The 22,263-nt window shown below is 33.1% G+C and overlaps 2 protein-coding genes and 1 long non-coding RNA gene across 5 annotated transcripts; 1 reads left to right on the top strand and 2 right to left on the bottom strand.

The window, feature by feature from the left end:
• Positions 1 to 1,554: 1,554 nt before the first annotated feature.
• Positions 1,555 to 5,166, bottom strand: ND-SGDH (NADH dehydrogenase (ubiquinone) SGDH subunit). Its single transcript, XM_088239520.1, has 3 exons — positions 4,990 to 5,166; positions 3,405 to 3,660; positions 1,555 to 1,802 (listed from the first exon to the last, which is right to left on the bottom strand). Exons 1-3 carry the CDS (start codon positions 5,145 to 5,147, stop codon positions 1,650 to 1,652), a joined length of 567 nt encoding a protein of 188 aa, XP_088095646.1. The 5' UTR covers positions 5,148 to 5,166; the 3' UTR covers positions 1,555 to 1,649.
• Positions 5,167 to 7,664: 2,498 nt separating this feature from the next.
• ND-75 (NADH dehydrogenase (ubiquinone) 75 kDa subunit) lies at positions 7,665 to 20,399 on the bottom strand. Of its 3 annotated transcripts, none has more exons than XM_088239516.1 (14): positions 20,209 to 20,399; positions 19,794 to 19,979; positions 18,677 to 19,008; positions 18,154 to 18,295; positions 17,844 to 18,065; positions 17,332 to 17,505; positions 15,904 to 16,069; positions 15,523 to 15,674; positions 15,297 to 15,384; positions 14,540 to 14,652; positions 12,313 to 12,487; positions 11,925 to 12,087; positions 8,080 to 8,227; positions 7,665 to 7,953 (listed from the first exon to the last, which is right to left on the bottom strand). In XM_088239516.1, the coding sequence occupies exons 2-14, from the start codon at positions 19,974 to 19,976 to the stop codon at positions 7,807 to 7,809; spliced, it is 2,205 nt and encodes a 734-aa protein (XP_088095642.1). In that variant the 5' UTR covers positions 19,977 to 19,979; positions 20,209 to 20,399; the 3' UTR covers positions 7,665 to 7,806. The 3 variants fall into 3 exon arrangements, with proteins under 3 accessions (XP_088095642.1, XP_088095640.1, XP_088095641.1); XM_088239514.1 differs by having other exon boundaries at positions 20,218 to 20,399; XM_088239515.1 differs by having other exon boundaries at positions 20,367 to 20,399.
• Positions 10,970 to 11,378, top strand: LOC148272844 (uncharacterized). Its single transcript, XR_015824750.1, has 2 exons — positions 10,970 to 11,080; positions 11,166 to 11,378. It is a non-coding gene; the product is annotated as an uncharacterized LOC148272844 (long non-coding RNA).
• Positions 20,400 to 22,263: the final 1,864 nt, after the last annotated feature.

The following is a 22,263-nucleotide window of genomic DNA, read 5'->3' as shown; positions in this document are numbered from 1 at the left end:
TCCACTGAATGAACACTTAGTACTGTGGAATTATTACCGTCAAGATGTGCTTACAAATCTTAATATATGTAAATTGTTACAACATTGTCTGTATGTAGTAGATGGATATGATTTGTTGGAATTTTTCAACGTAATGTAGAATTTCATATCAATCTGTTTAGGTAAAGGAAAATTTAGGAAACATCTGTTGTGTAGACTTTTCTAAACGCGACACGAAATGTTGTTACTCTTCATTGTTAGAAATCAGACATGTATTGTAATGTTAATAAAATGTGCTAACATTTACTATCTTTTATTTTTGTATTCTTTTTTTTTCTCCATATGGGCGACTCTATAAGGTTATTACTCTAAGATTCATCAGCACCGACAGGGCTATCATTTTCAGACATGAAAAAAGAACCAAACAAGGAAATAATTCATCAATATTTTACGTTAGTAATTGATAAATAAATAACTGCTAACTGCTGAAGTACTGAACAATGATCAATATTAAACTCAATTTAACTAGAAAATAGATAATTAACTGAAAATAAAACCAATTCTTTGATTATTTCCATGAAAGGTGATCCTCTGATATAAAAATAAACTATTAAGTTGTGAAGAGAAATGTCATAATTTTAATTTACCGTCTTTCCTTCATCTTATCTTAGTATGTACTATGTACGAATGATAAGTAGTTTTCTTAATATTCAACGGATGGCAACCTAAAACCCTAGCTTACTGAGCAAACATAAAAATTTAAAATAAGTATTCGTTTTATTTATTTATTTGGGATTGTCGAAATCGAGGAAGAATATTTGATTTAAATATTATTCTACGGAAAAGAGGAAAAAACAAGGAAATATTTAAAAAAACTGTAGAATTTTGATCAAATTTGGCAGATTTCTGCCAAAATCGCTAGATCTACCGAAAAATCGATAGGATTGGCAACGCTGCAATAATACACTATCCAATCTCCACTCTCACAGCACATACAACTTATGATGAATCAACTGGGCATGTCATGCCCTTAACCCAGAGCCAAATATCAGCAGTACAACAATTAAGATTTCTTTTAAGAGCCAACATAATTTAGTTTTAAAACGTGTTAACAATCTTGATCACGAATTCCATAACATTGCAAATTTCTTCTGTAAAAGCCTGCTCACAAATCGCTTCTTGATAAATGATGCAATGGTACACAGGTATTTCGCGATTCATTTTTGGTTTCAAAATAAAAATTTGTTTTGACCTCTTCTTACTCTGGCCATACTTTTTAACCCTATCTGTTGAAATTGAAACAATTTTATTGAGTTTAATATGATGTTTCTCAGAGCATTTGCAATATCCTCAATTATTCAAACGGCAATAAAAGTAAAAGTTCTTCTGTAGGATCCTTAGACAAAATAAATGGAACAAAAATGAACATCAGTCGCGCTGTGTGAGCCGTACTCGAGTGGCTAAAGAGCCGCGGTTTGCCGACCACTGCCTTAACCTATAAGACAACCAAAGAGACTTATTTTCAAACTTAACTTGGAATTGTAATTATTACTTTGTTAAAATAAAATAAAATAATTCAAAATTATCTACATGATTTATTATCTACATTGTATTATATTAGATATTCACAAATTGAAAACATAACTGCATGAAGTAAAGGCAAAGAGTCTTTAGCGATCTCCCAATCTCTGGTCCATGTCCTTAGTGTACTCCTCATACCTTCGCAAGAACTTCCCATCCACGGGTTTGTAGTAATAAGCTTGGTAATCTTGGTATTCATACATCTTCTTTTTTATTTGAATTTCCAACCATCTGATTTGACTCTACAAGTAATAATAAGGATTATAGAGCATAAAATATGAATATTATGTGCTTAAAACCATAATTATTATACACTCAACACTTTTATAGGGAAAAGCTATCAGATTGGCATTAAATGTTTTGAAAAATGGATGTTTAGAAATCAAAAATAATGCACAGATTATTATTTATTAAATGAAAAAAAAAAAGATTAATTTCACCACCTGTTGAACTTTTTTTTATTTTTATCAAAACACTCTTTGAGAAGGGAATATAGAAGTTTAAACATTAATTTATGTTTAGATGGCTTATGGCCTCCGTTTATGCTAATATACTTCTGAATATAATACAACATAATACTAAAAACAAACCATCACGCCACTTCACTGTAAGGGTATGCAGAGATGATAGAATGCCATATACTCATGTACATTTGTCCTGTTGTGTTTCTTATTTATAACAAACAATCTACTGTATAAGAATTGAAATATTTTTTTAATTCCTTATGATGATTTTTTATTTTTTACACAATATGTTAGCGTGTTCATCAAATGAAACCATTGTGATATACATATAAACTTTTTATGCTTTTTTTTCCTCGTTTATCTGTTGTGCATTATTTGAAGTGTTTATTTCTACACAATATGTATTTTTTGAAAAGTAAAAGGCACTACGTGCCGTGTATATTGATAAATAAATAAATAAATATGGTCATGAAGAATGAAAATATCCGGCAAAAGCCTTCCATGCAATTTGCCAAACTCGCAGTGAAAGGGGCAACGAAAACAGTAGAGTTGAATCAAATTAAAATTACAGTTTTTTAAATTAATTTTTTTTTAAATAACTTGTTTAATGAGAAAAAAGTTTTTTAGTATGAGTAAAACCGATAGGAAGACGCTCGGTCTTTAAAACAGTTTTCGGGTATGTTGAGGGAGGGAACGCTTTTACTGCAATCTAACTGTATCAATGTTGGTTTAATTATATCTGAATCATAGTTGACAAACACTGGATTTAACCTTTGAGAAAGTTTATCAAGATAGATGAACATACCCAAAATTCCACATTTCTTATTCAAAAATATTTTTTTTGTATCTTTGTTTGAAATATCCATTTGTAATATTTTCATAAACGCATATACATATGTACAAAATATTTTTTAAATAATTTCACCAATAGCAGATTTGTATTCTGTATTTGCGTAGAATGGTTTACAGCAAGAGATAGTCACGGCACTACTTTGTCAATGTATTGAAAAGTTGTACCTACAATAGTCTACATACCAGATAAATAGATAGGGGCATTTGAGCTAATCACTCCGTATGGTGCCATATCTAGCAATGTCTACTGCCAACTAATTTTCACTATCGTAAAAATATTTAGAGTCATTTGTAGTCGTCAATAAAATTAATAATAATATACACTTGACTTGTAATTTGCACAAATTGAAAACAAAAGACGGATAATATTTTTATGATAATTAATAAGGAAGACAGTAGTGCCCGCTCCTAAGTAATAGTAATTGAAGAATCTGATGACAAAATGCTAAAAAGTGATTTATAGGGGTTTTTAGTTACTGTTATTACTTCGATTTTACGACAATCAATAAAAAAATTAATATAAAGTACCTTCTCTTTTTCCTCATAAACGTAATGCATGAATTTTTCATAATCCTGTTGGGGGTTATTCTGGATGTACCGGGCGATGAATCTGGTGATGGGGTGGCGATGGTACTCCCAGTGTTTGGGGACGTAACCCTCGGGTATGGGCTGGAGCTCTGCGGGACCGATGAATATATTGCAGTACGTGATCAACAGGCCGCAGGGGATAAGCCCCACCATGAGGTAGTAATGCGTCATGTCCTTGAACTTGTGCCATTGCCATCTGAAAAAATTCAACATTTCATTTTAATTTTATTGAAGGATTTAACAATACATGCAAATTCTAAAAATATTAATATTATGCCCTCAATTGAAAGGAACTGTAGAACAGAAAACGTACAAATATTTAACGTAATATTTCTTCAGATATTAACATTATGCCCTCATTTGACAGGAACTGTAGAACATAAAAGGCACAAAAATTGAATGTAATCAATTGATTTCATGGTAGACACGACTTTAATAATAAAGTATTCTATTCTATTATTGTATTCTAGTCTGGGCCAGTGCTAATGTTTTTTTTTGAAAGTATAAAAAAATTCATTATAATGACTGCTAGATAATCAGTTTTATTTACGAAAATATTCCTGAATAAACTCTGATCATTTTAAGCCATTATTTTATTTATTTATTTTTCAAAAATATTTACAAAATTGTCTTAAATTAAAGTCCTCCTGAGTTGCATACATACAACTCGTCAGCAGGTTCTTATAAATTGCATCGATTATTCACACTTAACCTACATTAATAATAATTTTACTTGAAAAACATTACATATTACTTTTTCAAAAATTAAAAACTATCACTAAAACAAAAAACTTTTTTCTATTAACCATAATTTGAGCAAACGTCTCACTCCCGTATTCAACTCAGTATTTATAATATTGTTTGGTAACATGTTAAATATTTTAGGTATACTGTATTGCAGTGTCCTTTTGCCATATTTATTGCAATATCTAGGAACAGCTAGCCCTTCCATACTAGTAAACCTGGTGTTGTAATCATGTACCAACATGTGTTTGTACTCGGAGTGCGACGCATGCTGACAAATTAATTTGTACCAAAGTAGAGCCCTAACAGATAATTTATTTACAGATTTATACATCAATGAAATTGAAATATTGTGTCTCTGGCGGTATACATCTTTATGTAATAGCAATTTGATCGTAGAAATTTGCAAAGTTTTAATAAAATTTATTTTCATCGAATATTTGGTTATGTATTTATGCCAAAACACAAACCGTTATCAGGCTATTTCGATTATGGAATAAAATGTATTAAAATACAAATTAAGTTCATTTGTTAACAAAAAATAGAATAACAATACATTTTGTAATGTTTACTAGTGGATTTTACTTATTGAATAAGGAAACATTGGTATATTACGCAAAACCAAACTACCATCGCGCAAATAAAAATCACTGTACAGTAATTGCGCTAAGACCGGTAAAACAAATTTTAATTCCTTAAAATGGGTAAACATAAAATTATTTTTGAAGATTATTAAACGTCAAAAATATTCGGCGGGTTAGATAACATGCCGAAGCCTTACCTGGAAGCCGTAATGAACATTTTTTTAGGCCCATGGTCATCACTCCTCATCACCGTATTGACGGAGAATTTCACATTTTGATTATTAAATGTTTTCTTAATGTTATTTTGTATCAAATTGTTGTTGAATAATTTGCGAAAACTGCTCCAGACAGCCATGTTCGTACCTACCAAAGACAAATTTTCGATACAAGCCATAGATGATATCACTTTTCAATAATATTGATAGACAATACTCAAAAAATGATTGACAAAAAAGGTGCGGATCGTCGGTTTTCGTGTTTTTTTCGTACTCATAAAAGTGTTTTTGTAAATAATAATGTACTAATCTAGTGAAAATCACGAATTAGAGGCACTGTATGGCAAACCCAACATTGCACAATTCATCAAAATAAGAAGATTACAATGGTTGGGCCACGTGCACAAAATGAATGATAACCGTACCCAAAAAAAAATGTTTTATACCACTCCAGAAGGCAGACGAAGCAGAGGCAGACCAAAATTAAGTTAAGAATTAAGATAGCTAGATAATGTGAAAAGTGGCATTAGAGCAATTGGCCTGACGAACTGGACAAGAGCCGCAGGGCCCACAACGGGCTGTAAAGTTACTAATGAGGAATCTTGTGAAAATTTAGTGCTTAAATAATTTATATAAGTATTATCCCTAACCTTCCACGATTTGATATTATTTATATTTTTGCCTTGTATATTTTATTGTTCTACTTCTTCTTCTTCTTAGTCATTTTTCGCTTTTTCATCTCCCACTTGGGGTGTTCTAGCCAGTGTCGAGTTTCAGATTTTATTTATTTAAATATTTGCACATGTGTTAGTATCTATATACAAGTTAATGTATTCGTATTTAATATAACATACACTATACATATATAACTTATTTACAACTTAATACCATTTATAACTACATATATACATAAAATTCTGAATACATGCTTATTGGGTAAGACATATTCTTACCCAATAAGCATGTATTCAGAATTTCACCCAATAAACATGTATTCAAAATTTTATGTAAATATGTAGCTATAAATGGTATTAAGTTGTAAATAAGTTATATATGTATAGTGTATGTAGTTCAGTGTGTGTTAGAGTTAAAAGGGGATTCACATCTTAGTTTGCGATCTCAAAGGGCGTGAAACAGGGATGTGTAATGTCACCATGGTTGTTTAATCTGCACATGGACAACTGTATGAAAGAGATAAAATGTATGGGTATTGGAGCAAAAATTTATAAATTTTCAGTAAGCTGCTTGTTGTATGCTGATGATGCAGTTCTGTTAGCAAGCAGCAAGGATGATTTGCAACAAATAGTCTCTAGAATGTATGATGTATGCCTGGAGAGTGAATCGGCGATGAACGAAAGTAATTCAAAAGTGATGGTACTTCTTTCACAAATACAAGAGTTACTAGATACTCCACCCTGATGCTACAATTTTTTTTTTAATACAACCTCTGGTCAAAGAGGATTGGCCTACTACTCGGTTAAAGTGTACAATCTGCTTCCATTATCCATAAGGACAATTAGTAAGTACTCACAATATAAATTTGCTTCTAAGAAATAGAAAGTGGAGGTGGGTTGCACACGGATCGATGAGTGGATCAAGCCAAATAGGTAAAATGTGTGTACTGTTTGTGAAATTTGGTCTATAGGTCTATATAAATTGGTTATGTTTTTTATGATTATTTTTGTTTATATTAACTTTGTTAAATAACTAATTTAAGGCATGTTTCACTCTTTGTAAAATGTTTCCCTCGGCACGGGACACCCCAGTGAGGGAACATTATTCTGTATACAAAAAAAGAATACAAACATTGTAAAAGTATAAATAAATAAATAAATTTTAAAGGGGAAGTGAGGTTACTGACTGCATAGTAAATGTAAACAGCGAATGTCTTGAACAAGTAGAAGAATTTGTGTATCTGGGAAGCATGTTTTCAAGAGATGAAAGATTAGAAAAAGCTGTTGAAAGGAGAGTGAATGCGGGCAACAAAATGAACGAAACACTAAGCACAGTAATTACCAATAAAAATATGTCAATTGAAGCTAAACTGGCAGTGCACAACAGAGTTTTAGTCCCAACACTTATGTATGGAAGTGAAACATGGAACTGGCAGAGGAAGGATGAAAGCCGAGTGAACGCGGTTGAAATGCGGTCTCTTAGACTAATGTGTGGGAAATCAATGTATGACAGGGTTACGAATGATGAAATCAGGCGAGAGTGTAAATCTGAGTAAAGTATAACTGATAAGATTAAGAAAGGGTCTCTGAGATGGTTTGGTCACGTAGAACGAATGGACGGCGAAAGAATGGTAAAACAAGTATATATGGCGAAAATGAACAGTAATGTGAGACGAGGACGACCAAGTATGTAATATTAAAATACTAACACATTAACTTATATATAGGACTAACACATGACATGTGTAAGTATTTAAATAAATCAAATCTGAAACTCGACACTGGTTAGAACACCCCAGTTGGCAGGTGAAAAAGCCCAAAAAAAAAAACTAAAAGAAGAAGTTTCTACTGTTCTGTAAGTCCACAGTTGATTCTTTTAAAATTAATCAAAGAAACCACTAAAAAGTACTCATCAACCTGAAAAACAAATATTATTAATATTATGGACAAATTATTTGGAATAAAAGAAACATTTATATTTCATTTTTAGATTTTCTAATATATTATTTACAATAGATTAACAAAAAACATTCTCAATCAATAATTTCATCCACAGTAATTTTTAAATGTAGCAAAGCGGAAAGAAGAATGTTTGCAATAAATAAATACAATATGAATGAATGATCTAATATTTAGAAGTTTTTTGTTTTTGAACAGCCTGCACACATTTAGCCATTGTTGGGGAGGCTCTGCTTATAGGATCTGTCATAAAGAAGTCTTCTAGCTTTAGTTGGTCCACATTGATCGCTCCTTTGATGTCTTTTGAAATACCCTGTAAAAAATACATAGTTTTAGAAACAGTATTATCTCAGTATGATAAACTAATTTGGGTAAGAAGTAAAAGCCAGTAAAATTATAACGATGTGTAAATTTCATCTAATCAATTAATTAAACTTACTGCAGACAATTTTTCAGCTTGAGCAAAGTAATTGTTTTCTTCGCAATTTCCATACTGAACTAAAGCTGGGCTAACTTGTGCTAGACGATCTCTGATTTCGTCAAAATTGTCATAAGGTAGTTTGCATCCCACAACTTCAGAAAGAGCTCTGAAAACAAATTTACCAATTAGATTTTCATTTAATAAATTACATAAATATTTTTTTTATTTACGTAATAGTAAACTTTCTTCTCATTAGAGAACTACGCAGCGAATGCAGTGAAATGTTTATTCTTTTGATTTAGAATAAGTACTAAATTTTCTATTGTTGCATAATGTAAAAAACTTATACATACATTACAAGTGATTGAAAACAGTGATTTATACATAAGTACTCACATAATAGTGTTAACAACAAGTAACTAAAACAACTTTTTTATACTTCACAAAGTGCATTAGCTCTCATTAACTCATTGGCTCTACAGCCTGTTGTGGGCCTTGGCTTCCTCCAACATTTGTCACCATCACCCTCTGTCCTGGCATGACTCCTCCAGTCCCTGATGTCAATAGCATCCACATCCCGCTGCACTCCATCTAGCCATCGGAGTTTGGGTTTACCAATGCTGTGTCTACCTTGGGGTAGTATCTATCTTATGGGCAGTTCACCATTCTTTCTACATGCCCTGCCCATCGCAGCCTCCCTATTTTATTAAATTGCACTATGTTTGGTTCATTATAAATATTGTAGACTTATTCGTAGTACCATATTCTCCAATATCCATTTTCCTGCACAGCTTAATTTTTATAAATGTAAATAATATTATTAAGTTAGTATAAATATAATCTTCACCAACAAGCTACGGAAAGTGGCTTGGTGGGATTTTAGTTTTAGTAAAAATATAACAAGTGAAATTTTTTTTAAATTGTAAAATTGTATAATTATACTATTAAAATAAAAATAAAAAAAAGCTCTGTATTTCTTTCTTAGTATTTTCCTCTCAAATATGAGGAGAGGTGACTCAATACCTAGGATTCAGAGCCATACGCTAGTACAGGGCATAAAAGTGTTTTGTAGATGGTGACTTTTGTTTTTCTTGATAACACTCGAGATGCGAGATGTCTTCTCAAACCAAAGAAGTATCAATTTGCCGTGAATATTCGGCGTTCGATCTCAGTGGATGTGTCGTTTCTATTAGTCACTGTTGATCTTAAGTAGGTGAAGTTATAAAGGTTATATTGCATGTGAGCCTAGTATTTAGCTTGATTTATAGAATATTGTCCCATTTGTTTGGATATCAGATTCTCTTACACACTATAGTCCTTAAAATATAGCTTAATTAGAATGACAGTTGCCAGCAAAAGTGACAACATAACTTTGTAGTAACGTCTAAGGAGTTATTTATATTGCCATATGAAAAATCATTAGTATCTGGGATGTTAATATATTTTTTCAATACAATGCTTGACATATAAATCAACATAATAATATAAAATCAGCTTTAAAACTAAAACAATTCATACTAATTCATAGACATCAAAAATAAACCTAATTATCTATGACGTTCTTACAAGGTTACGTCATTTTGCAAAAATATTAGAGATGGGACAAATTGATCTATGTAATGTAAATGGATGGAATAAAAAAATAATTCATTTGTTGTTCATGAAAAAAAGTATTGATTTCCTTTCCAATAAAAAAAAACAATGAACTCGTATTTTTTATATTGGCAACACTGAGCGCATTGACCCGGCTTCTTGTTTTTTGAGTCCTTTGAGACTCTGAGTGTCAGCCTGTCAGAACGACGTACGACGCACGAGGAGCATGAATACCGATGCCTTGTACGCTTTGCGATTTCTAGTTTTCATTACTTTCGTTAAGTTAGTTACTTGTTTTTTTTATATTGTTTTTTTTGTGTTCTTATTGTTAAAATGCCAAAAAAAGGCCAGAAAAACTATTTTAAACAGTGAATCTCGTAAGTTTGTGGTTCGTATAAGTGACTATTTCGAACACGAACACCAAAACAGCGGACCGCTATTGCCATTGTCACTAGCTGCTGACACAGTTGCTGACGCTCTTGTTATTGGAAGAGTTACTGTGACAAGAATCAGCATAAAAAATTGTAGATATATCTATGGAGGAGAATAACCTATCTACTCCAAATAAAAAAAGGAAGAAGAGTCGCCCTGTAACTGATATAGACGATTTTGACCCCGCTGCAATCTGAAATCAAGTGTATGCATACTACGCACGTAACGAGCCACCAACATTAACAAAATTAGGAGTTTCCCTGAGGGATGCGAACCTGTTTTAGGAAGCCTACCATCCTTAGCGACTAAAATAAATTAGATTCTCTTACAAAAAATGCAAGAAGAGAAAAATTATTATGGAACGAACAGACATTGCTCTTGCGCGCATAGATTTTTTAGGTAAAAGAAGATATCGATAATTGGGATAAAGTGGTGTTCCTGGATTAAAAGTGGTTAAATGCAAGTCACACAGTTTCTAAAATTTGGACTGATGATAAACCTGCATCCGGAGGCAAAGATCAAAGGTTGATAATTTGCCATGCTGGCACCTCCTCTGGCTTTGTGCCAAATTGTCTACTGGCATTAAAATCTGTCAGGACAAGAGAATACCACGAAGAAATGAATTTTGAAAAATTTAAAGGATGGTTCGTAAACTTCTTAAGTAACGTAGATGAGCTGAATGTTATACTAATGGACAATGCATCCTATCATTCGGTTCAAAAAAATTAACCTCTGACAACTGGTAACCGAAAGAATAAAATAATTTTGTGGTTGCAAGCCAATGGAGTACAAGCTGACGACACAATGATGAAGAAAGAACTTTTACGTTTAGTTGGAATACACAAGCCCGAACTCCAATCTATGTCTTGGATGAGATGGCAAAAGAAAAGGGATATACCGTCATCCGATTGCCGCCGTATCATTGCCAATATAGCGCAATAGAATTGATTTGGGCTCAAGTAAAGGTGTTAAATAAATATTTTTAAATACTCAAGTAAATATTTTTATAAATGTTACTGTCTACCTACATTACTTTTCAGCAAAATAAACTTTAAATATATATATTTTTTTCATTTTAGGTCACGCAGCAAAAAAATATACCTCCCCACTGTTTACAGCAAACAACATGTTAATTTTGCTAAACAATGCATGTGAACACGTAACACCAGGTGACTGGATGAAGGTGACCAATAAGACCCGGAAAATTATCACAGGAGATTGGGAATGCAATGTCCGCTTTGATTCCATATGCGACCAGGAATTAATAATTAATCTCCAGGGGTTGTTCCAGCGATTCTGATTCTGGTGATGATGACGATACTGACTAAGGATGTACACCAATAAGTCAATAAATTTATTATGTCTTTATTGTTTAATTTCATCGGCCCATATTAATACCAATATTTACCTAGTTAAAAATACTGACTGCTTATTGTTATGGCCACGAAACAATGTAAACTAATTATTTTTTGCATCCCTCGTATAAAAGTTTTGATAAAATATATTTTGTTACACTTATATACGATTTTTAATGTTGAAATAATAAAATGTCTTATTTTTTAGTGAAAAATTGTCTTAAACAAACTATAATAGGCTTGTTTTGAATTTTTATATCAATTTTCGGAAACAAAATTTCATGTTTGCATGAAAAAACTGATCAAATCAATATCAATTTGATCGGTACATGATCAGTGATCAGTACTTTCCATTACTAGTCACATTAGTTTGGCAGCTGTCAGTTGAATCAAGCTATATTTTAAGCACTATAGTTAATGGTATACAACATAATAATTTGAGATATATCAGGTTTCTACTTTTTGTGTTATGTTATTTCAAACCTGATGATTTTCCAGTCTTCTCTCGCTTTTCCTGGTGGTGTGATGGCTGCGAAGGTCTGCTGAGCTCGCCCCTCTGCATTGACGTATGTAGCTTGTTTCTCTGTGTACGCAGCTCCCGGGAGCACTACGTCTGCCATCTCAACTCCCATATCACCGTGGTGACCTAAATACAAATATAAACTGGTTAGCATCTATATTAAGCGTGTCAAATTTGCCAACCCATAATAAATATCTTTGCAGTCTGCTTAGGCCGGCCATAAAAGTAATAACAGGAAACAGGAGTTCTTCTAAAGTAAAAAAAAAAAAAAGTGACAGAGATGCTAAGATTTACACAATAAAAAGTTTCACGTACACATTTTGGTATATAAATTGTAAGGCTTTATTTTACCTTGATATATGACAACACAGTTTGGTGGGAGATCTTCCCTTGTGATAGCTCCAGCATCAGCCCCGAGGAGGAAGAGCACATGAGGAGAGTTGTTCCTGATCTCCGCTACTCCGGCCTTCCATCCCATGTCTAAGGCGGCTACTTGGGAGGCCACTCGCTGCAGTACATTCAGTACCTGACAAAAACAACAAATAATTCAATATTTATGTAAACATATTTGAAACTTTCAAGTTTGTTAGTGAAAATTCTTGGTGGAAGTTCAATGTAATTTATTGTGGAAATAAAAAGTATACATATACTATTAATTTCAATTCTAAATGCGTGGTCATAGTGCAGAGCGTTTGTGGCGTGGGCGCAGAACGCAGCGCGGGCCAGGTGTCCAAATGATAGATCAGAGCTTTTCCGATTGCAAAGAGTTCCGCCTGGATCACAGAGCAGAAATCGTTGAGTTTTAACATTCTCGATAGCAACTCACATCGAAAGGTACAAATGCTGCACCTCCATTGCCGTTCAAAAGACTGCCATCAGTGAAAACCCTCAACTCCTCCTGCACTGCCCCAAGCGGAATCTAGTCATCGTAACTGTGATATATCGGATAGCGTTCTGCTAGATGAGGAAGTGAGAAATAGTCTATGACCCCCTGGTAAAATCTGTGCTGCGGCAAGTCCTGCAAGGTGAGGCTCTTCTTCATCTCGTAAGCTTCTGCAAGCTCCGTGATTCTCAGGTCCAGTGGCATGAATCCACTCAAAACCTGAGCTGATACCAGGGAGATTGCTCTGTATCCCTTGCGTGATAGCTATATGTATTCAGATGGAGTTCAGTTTCCTACGGTTGACTTTCTTCTCACTTAGTACTTTGTATACCATACAACACCGCTTGTTTTCAAATCTACAGTGTTAAAAATAAAAATATTAGAAATTGTTTTGGTAAAAAGGGATTATAATATTATATATTGGTTTAATATTATAAATTTGAAGATGGAAACCTTTATACATAAATTATTATTTGAGAAAAATACAATTAGAGTTAGTACCAAAATTTCAAATCTTTTTTTTAAAAACTATATTTTGATGCATTGGCGTATTATAAATCTATTTAAATTGTACTAAATTGGCTTCATAGAATATTATGTAATAATGTATATGATCACATAAATATAGCACATAAATATATAGTAATTATATATTTATTTGCTTCATTTCACCACGCGTTTGCCGACCATGCAAGAGGTCTCAGGTCCGATTCCCGACATGGTCGACATAAAATATTTATTTAAAAATGTGTTTTTACAATATAATATTTCATAGTCCCTGGACTGGCGCCTGAAGCGTAAGACTGATCGTCTTACCTTCATATAACAAAAACGATCAAGATACGCTGCGATTGGTGTACCAATGTACTCTATGCACCAATAGATGCAGAAATGGGAATGAAGATGATTATTGCACTATACGATAAAAATACTAATTTTGACTGATTGTGAATCAATGATTATTATTATGGATAACTTATATAGTGCCATTTTCGTAATAAAATACCTTAAGGGCGCTTTACATAGTGATTCTATTGTTAAATTAATTTATTTGAAGCTTTTAAATTTGCAATTTAATTAAAACAATTTATTTTGCTGTCACATGCTACGGATTTATTCAAATGATTTAGAGAACAAGTGGGTTTTAAGTTTTTTCCGAAACATCACTTCACTTTCATAGCCTCGCACCTCTGCTGGGAGAGCATTCCATGCCATAGGGCCTGCGACCGCAAATGAGCATTCACTAAATTTAGTGCGCTGCTTGCGTAGAGGTATAATAACTTTTCCTCTCGCCATAGACGTAGCTGATCTAAGCATGAGACGCCTGTCAGCTAGTTCATCTGGAATGCATAGTTCCCTTAGATATTCCGGAGCAGAGTTGTGCAGTGACTTATACATAAGCCAACAGAGTTTGTATTCGACCCTCTGTGGAAAACGTAGCCAGTGTAGTTCCCGAAGTAGTGGAGTGATTGACTGAACTAGAGATTCCGAAAATAAGTCTCGCTGCGGCATTCAATACAGATTGTAGGCGAGTCATTTCGTTCATTGGTAGACCTGCATAGATACCATTACAATAATCGACTCTAGACACTATAAATGCATTTATTAATTGACGGGCGGCATCAACCGGCAAATTTTTGAGTAATGATATGTGTATTATGACAACCTCCGCTTTAGAACACAGAAACTAAATACCTTCCAATTTTTGTCTTGTAGGTTGGCCTGAATTTTGGAAGCTAATGCCTGAACATTGGCTAACACAGCAGCTCCGTCAGATCTCTGCGCTTGGTCAGCTCCCAGAATGATAACTAGATATAAAAAATATTCAATTATTGATTACAGTCAACAAACGACAACAGAGATGGAGAACGTTTTAGAGAAGTCCTTCCCTAAAATGTTCTCCATTTCTTAATCACTCCCTAGGGGGTGAAATCCAGTTTTTTGTCTACAAACATATGGACAAACTCAAAATATTGTATTAATTACAAGGTATATTACTTGCAGATATGTCCAATACTAACCATGAAGTTGTCATTTTTACAAAAGACAAATCAAAATCAAATGTTGTTGCTATCCATCGCCCTAACATTTTGCATTTAACTTTTTCGTTATGTATGTATTGCATATTATTTGATACTGAATTTACTCCTGTTTGGGAAATGAATTACTGACATAAAACACTAAAAACTAATGATATTGTCATTAAACACATACACAGGAAAATTAATGACTTGAAATAGGCTAATCGGTCTAGGGCGACTATATTTTTTGACTAATTTAAGACAGCAAAAGTTGTTTAAAAAATCTTGTACCTATGAAAATGACTCTGATTAGACTCCTCATAATATCATTTTATTTTCGTGTTAATAAAAAAAATCTTGCAAGAGGTTTTTTCATATACTTAAATGCAAACAAGCAAAATGGATTAAAACATTCAGATAAGTAAACTTACCAGGCCTCTTAGCAGCTTGCAGTTTCTTATAAAATGCTCCCTGGCCCTTTGCCAACTCAGTCAATACATCGGGGCTTTCTCCCAGTTGCTATAACACATGGATAATTATATGAATTAAGAAACACTGTTATATAAACCTTATTGTTGCTGAAATTAATCCCGTCGAGGGAAAAAAATAATTAATAATATTAAAAATCCAATCACATGTGAAATAGTTGCTACTTACAATGTGATCATACGTAAGGTCAATTTTAGGTCCAATAGAAGCCACATCACATTCCTTATGGATGTAAGCTTTGCGGATTCTGGTATTTAGTAACGGAGCTTCGAATCTTGGGTTTGTTCCAATTAGCAACACCAAATCAGCATCTTCCACATCTTAAATCAAATTCAAATTGAGTTACAGTTCCGTGGTAATTTTAAAGATTCCAGGTCGAAAGGGTAAAGGTTTAATCTCCTCGCTCTGTTTCAACTTCATTCCTATATTTATTATGGATATTTACATCTAACTAAAAACAGCTATCAAATTGAAATATTTAAGTTAATTGTATGAACGCAAATACTTCATTTTTATTAAATTTTACATTAAATTATATTCTATACTTACTGGCAATTTTAGAATTGAACAAATAGGATGAACGAAGGTCAGTTCCTGAGCCGTCTTGGGGGAATGTCAATTCGGTACAAGTTATTTCTGAGCCCAGAATATTCAACAAGTCTTTTAAAGCCACAAGGGCTTCCGCATCAGCTAATCCTCCTGCAAGAGCAGCAATCTGAAAATAAAAACAAGATTAGGGGGTGAAATCCAGTCTTTTGTCAACAAACATTTGGACAATCTCAAAATATTGAAATAAAACCAACTGGTCCAAGAAGAAGTTTAAAAATTTAAAAATTGTTTTTAGGCGTTGCCTAGTGTGTGAAATAATTTGATCAAATAAATCTCTTCATAACAATAAAGGTTTCAGCTCTTTAATTTCACTAAAACCAACAGATAGAAGAATTCAAGAAATATGGATGTTCAAACATAGGCAGAATAGTGAATGCTACACAGTGTGTAAAGTGGCAACTTAACACACTTTTTGGTTCCTAAAATTACAAATTATTTCGGAGAGCAAACATTAAATCGCGTTGTTCCAAGATTGTTCAATGATCTCCCACAAACCATCATTAACATGAAAGATCTTCAAATGAAAAAAAAAGAACTGAAGAAATATCTTCTAGATACTTTATAGTGCCTGTTTATAAATAAATTTGTAAAATATAAATATAATAAATGTAATATAAACCCGTCATAAAAAAAAAATGTGTCCCACCGAAAAGTCTTTAGACTTCTTGGGTAACAAATTCTTATATGTATTTTTTAATTATTAAATAAACGCTGCTCTGCAGCACTGATACTGAAACCAGACAACGACAGATCATAAACCCAGTAAATGCTTAGACTTCCATATTTCCTTCTCTAAAATATTCTCCATCTCTGTTGTAATTTGTTAAAAACAAGATTGAATAATATAACTACGCTAAATTCACTTACACAAATCATTACATCAGAAAAATAAAATGAGGAGTTATATGGTGACTATTTACATGTACCTATAGTATCATACAACACAAATCTTACATCACTTTCGACTTTCACCGTGCCCCTAAATGTTGTCTGCTGCACTTGTACACGGCGATATTTTTAAATAATACTTCCATGGCACCTCTAAATGCCCACAGCATATAAAGCCTTGTTTAGTGTGGCATTTAAAATGTCACACGCTGAGAAAACATTAACTTACTTAGAGAAGAGTATTTAGCTCAAACACAGATCACTGGATAAAACACCAACTCGTCTATTTCTTATGCATACTTCTAGATACCAATGCATTTATTTACATAATATCTATCCGACGTGGACTTTCTTTCAATATTAAACAAAAAAAAACACTGAAATTTCACTATAATGTCATAAATAGACATAATATATATAATTTTTTAATTGAGCATATTACGACTTTTTTGAAGGAATAAATAAAAAAATAACAGTAACCTTATTTGGCGGGCATGCCTTGATGGCTTTAGCTGCAGCCACAAGAACATCCTCCCACTCGCAAGGAGTCAAGTTTCCGGTGCTGTTCTTCACCATGGGAGACATCAGGCGTTGTCTCTTTAACCCATCACATGAAAAACGAGATTTATCGGACAGCCATTCTTCGTTAATTTCCTGCAAACAATTAGTTAGCTTCACAATAAAAAAGGAAAATGTGAGGTATTTCAATTTTACTATAGGTAAAGGAGCTTTTAAACATATTTTTTTAATTATCGTTGACCTATGACCATAAAAAGCTTACTTATAAAGACATTTTAAAAAAACAACAATGTTGTAAAGTGGAAAATTTACATTTTAGGTCATGTAACACAATATGTATACATATCGTTAATAAAATAGAAATCCACACGGTAAGGAGGCTGTCGCAAATTCAACCTTAAGGTTGTGAATTATACTGGATTCTTAAAAGTAATAAAATGCAGTGAATCGAAGGCATTAAAACTAATAAATACCTCATTAACCCTCGGCAGAATACGTAGTACTTCCCCAGTTCTTGTGGAGACCACAATGTTACTGCCAAGCCCGTCCAGGACATCGATGGAGTCGGTCTTGCGAGTCTCCCAAGGCCGGGCTGAGAAGCTGTAGGGCTTGGAGGTTAGGGCTCCCACGGGGCACAAGTCGATCACATTTCCAGACAGTTCCGAAAGGAACATTTTCTCCACATACGTGCCGACCTATAAATTGATATGTAGATAAAGAGAGTTTATTTCCATCTCTAAAAAAGTCTCAATTTTACTCATAATATAATGATTGTTTACATACCTGCATATCTGTTCCTCTGCCGGTAGTTCCCAAATCATCAACTCCGGCCACTTCTGAAGCAAATCTAATACAACGAGTGCAGTGAATACAACGAGTCATGATTGTTTTTATCAAGGGGCCCACATCCTTATCTTCTACAGCTCTGCAATATTAAAAAAAAAACGTGATTAAAATCATTCAGATTTTGACTACGGAACTAAAAAAAGTTTTTATTTCGGAGCAAGTCTGATCAAAAGAGATTTATGCAGATTTCTACTAGAATATGTATAGCAAACTTCAATTGGAAAGCTTGAACTGGTACCTATTTATCTTTATTAAGAAATAAATATTCAAAAAACATTGTTACCAAATTATGCAAAATACTGTGCATCTATACAGAGGCGTGCCCCCATTTCACAGTAGAAGATAGTATTTCAAAAGTTAAAATATCAAAGGTGCCGTTTCAAAATGATCAATAATATTTCTCTGTAGAGGCACATTACAATATACCAAAATAAACAGATTATATGATTAGATAACTTACCGCTTTCCGGAGAAATTAATGTCTGTAAATCTGCTTTTATCAGATCCAAATGCCATGGACTGGTCCTGAAGGTCACACTCTCCACCCTGGTCACAGATGGGACAGTCCAGGGGATGATTGACCAACAGAAACTCCATGACGCCCTCGCGAGCCTTGCGCGTCATGTCTGAGTTGGTCTTGATCCTCCACCCCTTCATGACGGGCATGGCACATGCGGCTACGGGTTTGGGAGACTTCTCCACCTCCACGAGACACATCCGGCAGTTTCCGGCGACAGCAAGGCGCTCATGATAACAGAAACGAGGAATCTCTATTCCCACTTGAGCTGCCGCCTGAAATAAATTAAAATTTGAACCGAAAGAGGTCCGAAAACCGAAAGAGTAATTTCACATTTTCTAGCTTTGATTTAATTACAACTCGTTTGAAAACGGCTAGAAAATAGAATATTTGATAAATCATAAGAATGTATTTTTTTAAATTTTAATTCACCTTCATTTCACTCTTCTCATTTTCAACATCTATATTTTAACTCTTATATAAATGCAGTAATGTATTTTTAAATGAAAAATTAATAATGATTTATACAGCATGTTTACGAAAACCAGTTAATGTACATTAATTAATACAGATAAAAATTACTATAATACTAATACATGTTTATTCATTTTTCTGCTTCACGAGATGTAAGTACGAGACCTAGAACAATTTTATTGGTAATTTCTTAATTCCAAAATTTAAAAAAAAAAACAGGACAGCATCATTAAACTTTATATGGAATATGTTTTTTTAATGAAATGAAGAAAGTAAACAAAAAGTACAGTCAGGAATACAAAATATTTAAGAAAGAAGTAAAAAAAAATGTTGTATAAAGTTCTCATTAAAAACACTACATTTTTAGGAATATTCATAAAGAGAAAATAGAAAAGACATAATTTTAACATGTCACCCCCATTATGATAAACAGAAATTGTTTTTTTTATTTTGAGTATTGTAGATAAATTGTATATCGACTTTTTTTTTTAAGCTTGATTTACTGTATAAAATTGTAATAGTACAATACAGTTCGGTCCGAATTTTAATGGATTTAGAAAAAAGTAGTGAGTAATGTAGATTTCACCTGTAATACTGTAGTTCCAGGAAGTACATGGACAGGTTTATCATCAATAAAAACTTCAATTTTCTCTGGAGCTTTGTCGGAATAACCTTTGCAAAGAACACTGCATGGAGTCAGGCGAGTTGCGGAGTTTTGAGAGGCCAGGGATGGGAGGGACAGAGCCCTACTTGCGGTGACACGAAACATTTTCTGAAAATCATTTTGACATTTGGTTATCAAAATAAATTATAGGAAAGTATGTATGCTGTTAGAAAATGTATAGCACAAAACATATTGAAGGTGGGAGCAAAATAACCTTTCGACTCTTTAGAAAACATCCCCTTAATTAATTGCGTTTTTTCTTTATTAGTAAATAACACTATAAAATACGAATTTAACATACACTCAGATAATATTTATAGGTTACATAAGACCTAACCTGTCTTACCAAAAATCTTTAAATTTTAAATGCACAAACGAATGATTTCTTGCCAATAACAGGTTGCGCCGTCCGCAAGGATAAAAAATAGAGGATTTAAATAAAAAACATAACACTTTAATTATAAAATCCTCGGTCTCGTATTCTGGCGTATTTACCTGAAACGAGAATTCCAATGACGTCCGACAGATGGCGTTTTACGTCAAACTGGATAAACGTCAAATATTCATAGACACTATTTAAATAGAGAGTTGACAGAAACTATAATTGAAAAATCAATACCTACTCAAGATATTTAAAAGGTAGGGTTTGGATATGATCCCTCTAGTACCTGTCCAAAATATTCAAATACAAAGCATTTTTTAGAAAATAACCATAATCAAGATAATATTTCAATACCAAACAAGTAAGTTGTATGACAAAAGCACGGCTTCCCGGACAACTTGCCAACATTCCGCTCAATAAGACCGCTCTGTAACATTATGTTATTGTTAACATATTACAACAGAGATGAAGAACATTTCAGAAACGGTAATATAGAAGTCTAGGCATCTACAGGGCTTGTGACCTATCGTTTGCTGGTTTAAGTGGCCACTTTACACACTGTGTAACATTCACCATTTAGCCCATATTTGAACATCTATATTCCTTCAATTCTTTCATCTGTTGATGTTTGTGAAGTTAAAGAGCTGAAACCTTTATTTATGCGGGTGAGATTCATGTGATTGAATTATTTCACCTACATACTAGGCAACGCCTGAAAATGTTATTTTTTCAATTTCTATACTTCTTCATGGACCAGGTAAATTTATCAACAATATTTTGGGTTTGTCCAAATTTTTAAAGACTAGGACTGGATTCAACTCCCTGGGGAGCTGATAACATTAACATATTACAACAGAGATGAAGAACATTTCAGAAAAGGTAATATAGAAGTCTAGGCATCTACAGGGCTTATGACCTGTCATTGGCTAGTTTATTATGTTATTGGTTAGCAGTAAACATGGAGTGAATACTTTAGTAAAAATATCTAACTGTAAGTCATTTCTTTTTTCATTATTTTTAATTAGTCATATGTCATTTTCAGAATGTTTCAATTGGTAATTAGATATGGGTATTTGAACAATTCATGCTTATTAAATTACCTTCTTTTATATTCATTTTCATGCTATTTATTATTTTATAACATTTAAAACATTATTTTCAGTACTTTCGCTTCGTTTAGATTATCATGAAAGGAATTTAAAATAAGAGACATGGCGAACTCATCTCGCATACTTCCTGTTTCCTGTAACGGATCCTTTTCTGACGTAATTTCTAGAGTCATCCTTTCCTTCACCATTAATCCAGTCCCCGCTTGCCGGATGTTCTCGCTTTCTCTCGAGAGGTGGAGGGACGAAGAGTTTCCATCTTTTCATAAGCGTGATCGTGGAACTCGGTTCTCTGCTTTCTGTAATCTTTCAATTCATTTTATTTTTCTCAATATCAAAGGTTTTTCTCAAAAGTTTCTGGTTTGATTCCCGGTGAGAAGAAATAAATGTGATTTTTCTCAAGCCTAAGTGTTCTGTGCAGTAATTTACCACTGTAATTGGGCCTCCTGGCCTGTTGTGGTGCAAAATAAAACTTAACGTTGGGGCAATAAGCAGAAAACAGTTTTTTTTTTCAGTAGAAAGTAATATATAATAACAACAAATGATCAAAATACGGAACGATTAATGTGGTGATAACCTTATTCACCATTAGATGTGGATAAATTAATTATGACGATGAAGTTTATTTTTGCAATTTTTATTTTTATGAGAATAACCGATGCAGGAAGCCTTTTGGTGATTTAAATAATATTATCACTGCCATGTACTAATCATTTAGGAAATAATAAAAAAAGGAAATTAGCTACAATCAATTGAGTCTAAATGGTGTTGCTACAAGTCTTATTTTCTGTTTATTTTCTGATAATTCGAAAGCCATAACAATAATTCTGACTTACCAATTTTCTGATCCTTGTAAACAGTCTTTAGCCTTTTCCGTGCTTGTATATATTGTTTATGGACGTAG

The sequence above is a fragment of the Micrasema longulum genome, unplaced genomic scaffold (genome assembly GCF_059751315.1).
Source record: "Micrasema longulum isolate JH-2025_06_02 unplaced genomic scaffold, ASM5975131v1 h1tg002175l, whole genome shotgun sequence".
NCBI classification, from domain to species: Eukaryota; Metazoa; Arthropoda; class Insecta; order Trichoptera; family Brachycentridae; genus Micrasema; species Micrasema longulum.
This window is presented reverse-complemented; position numbering and strand designations above follow the sequence as displayed.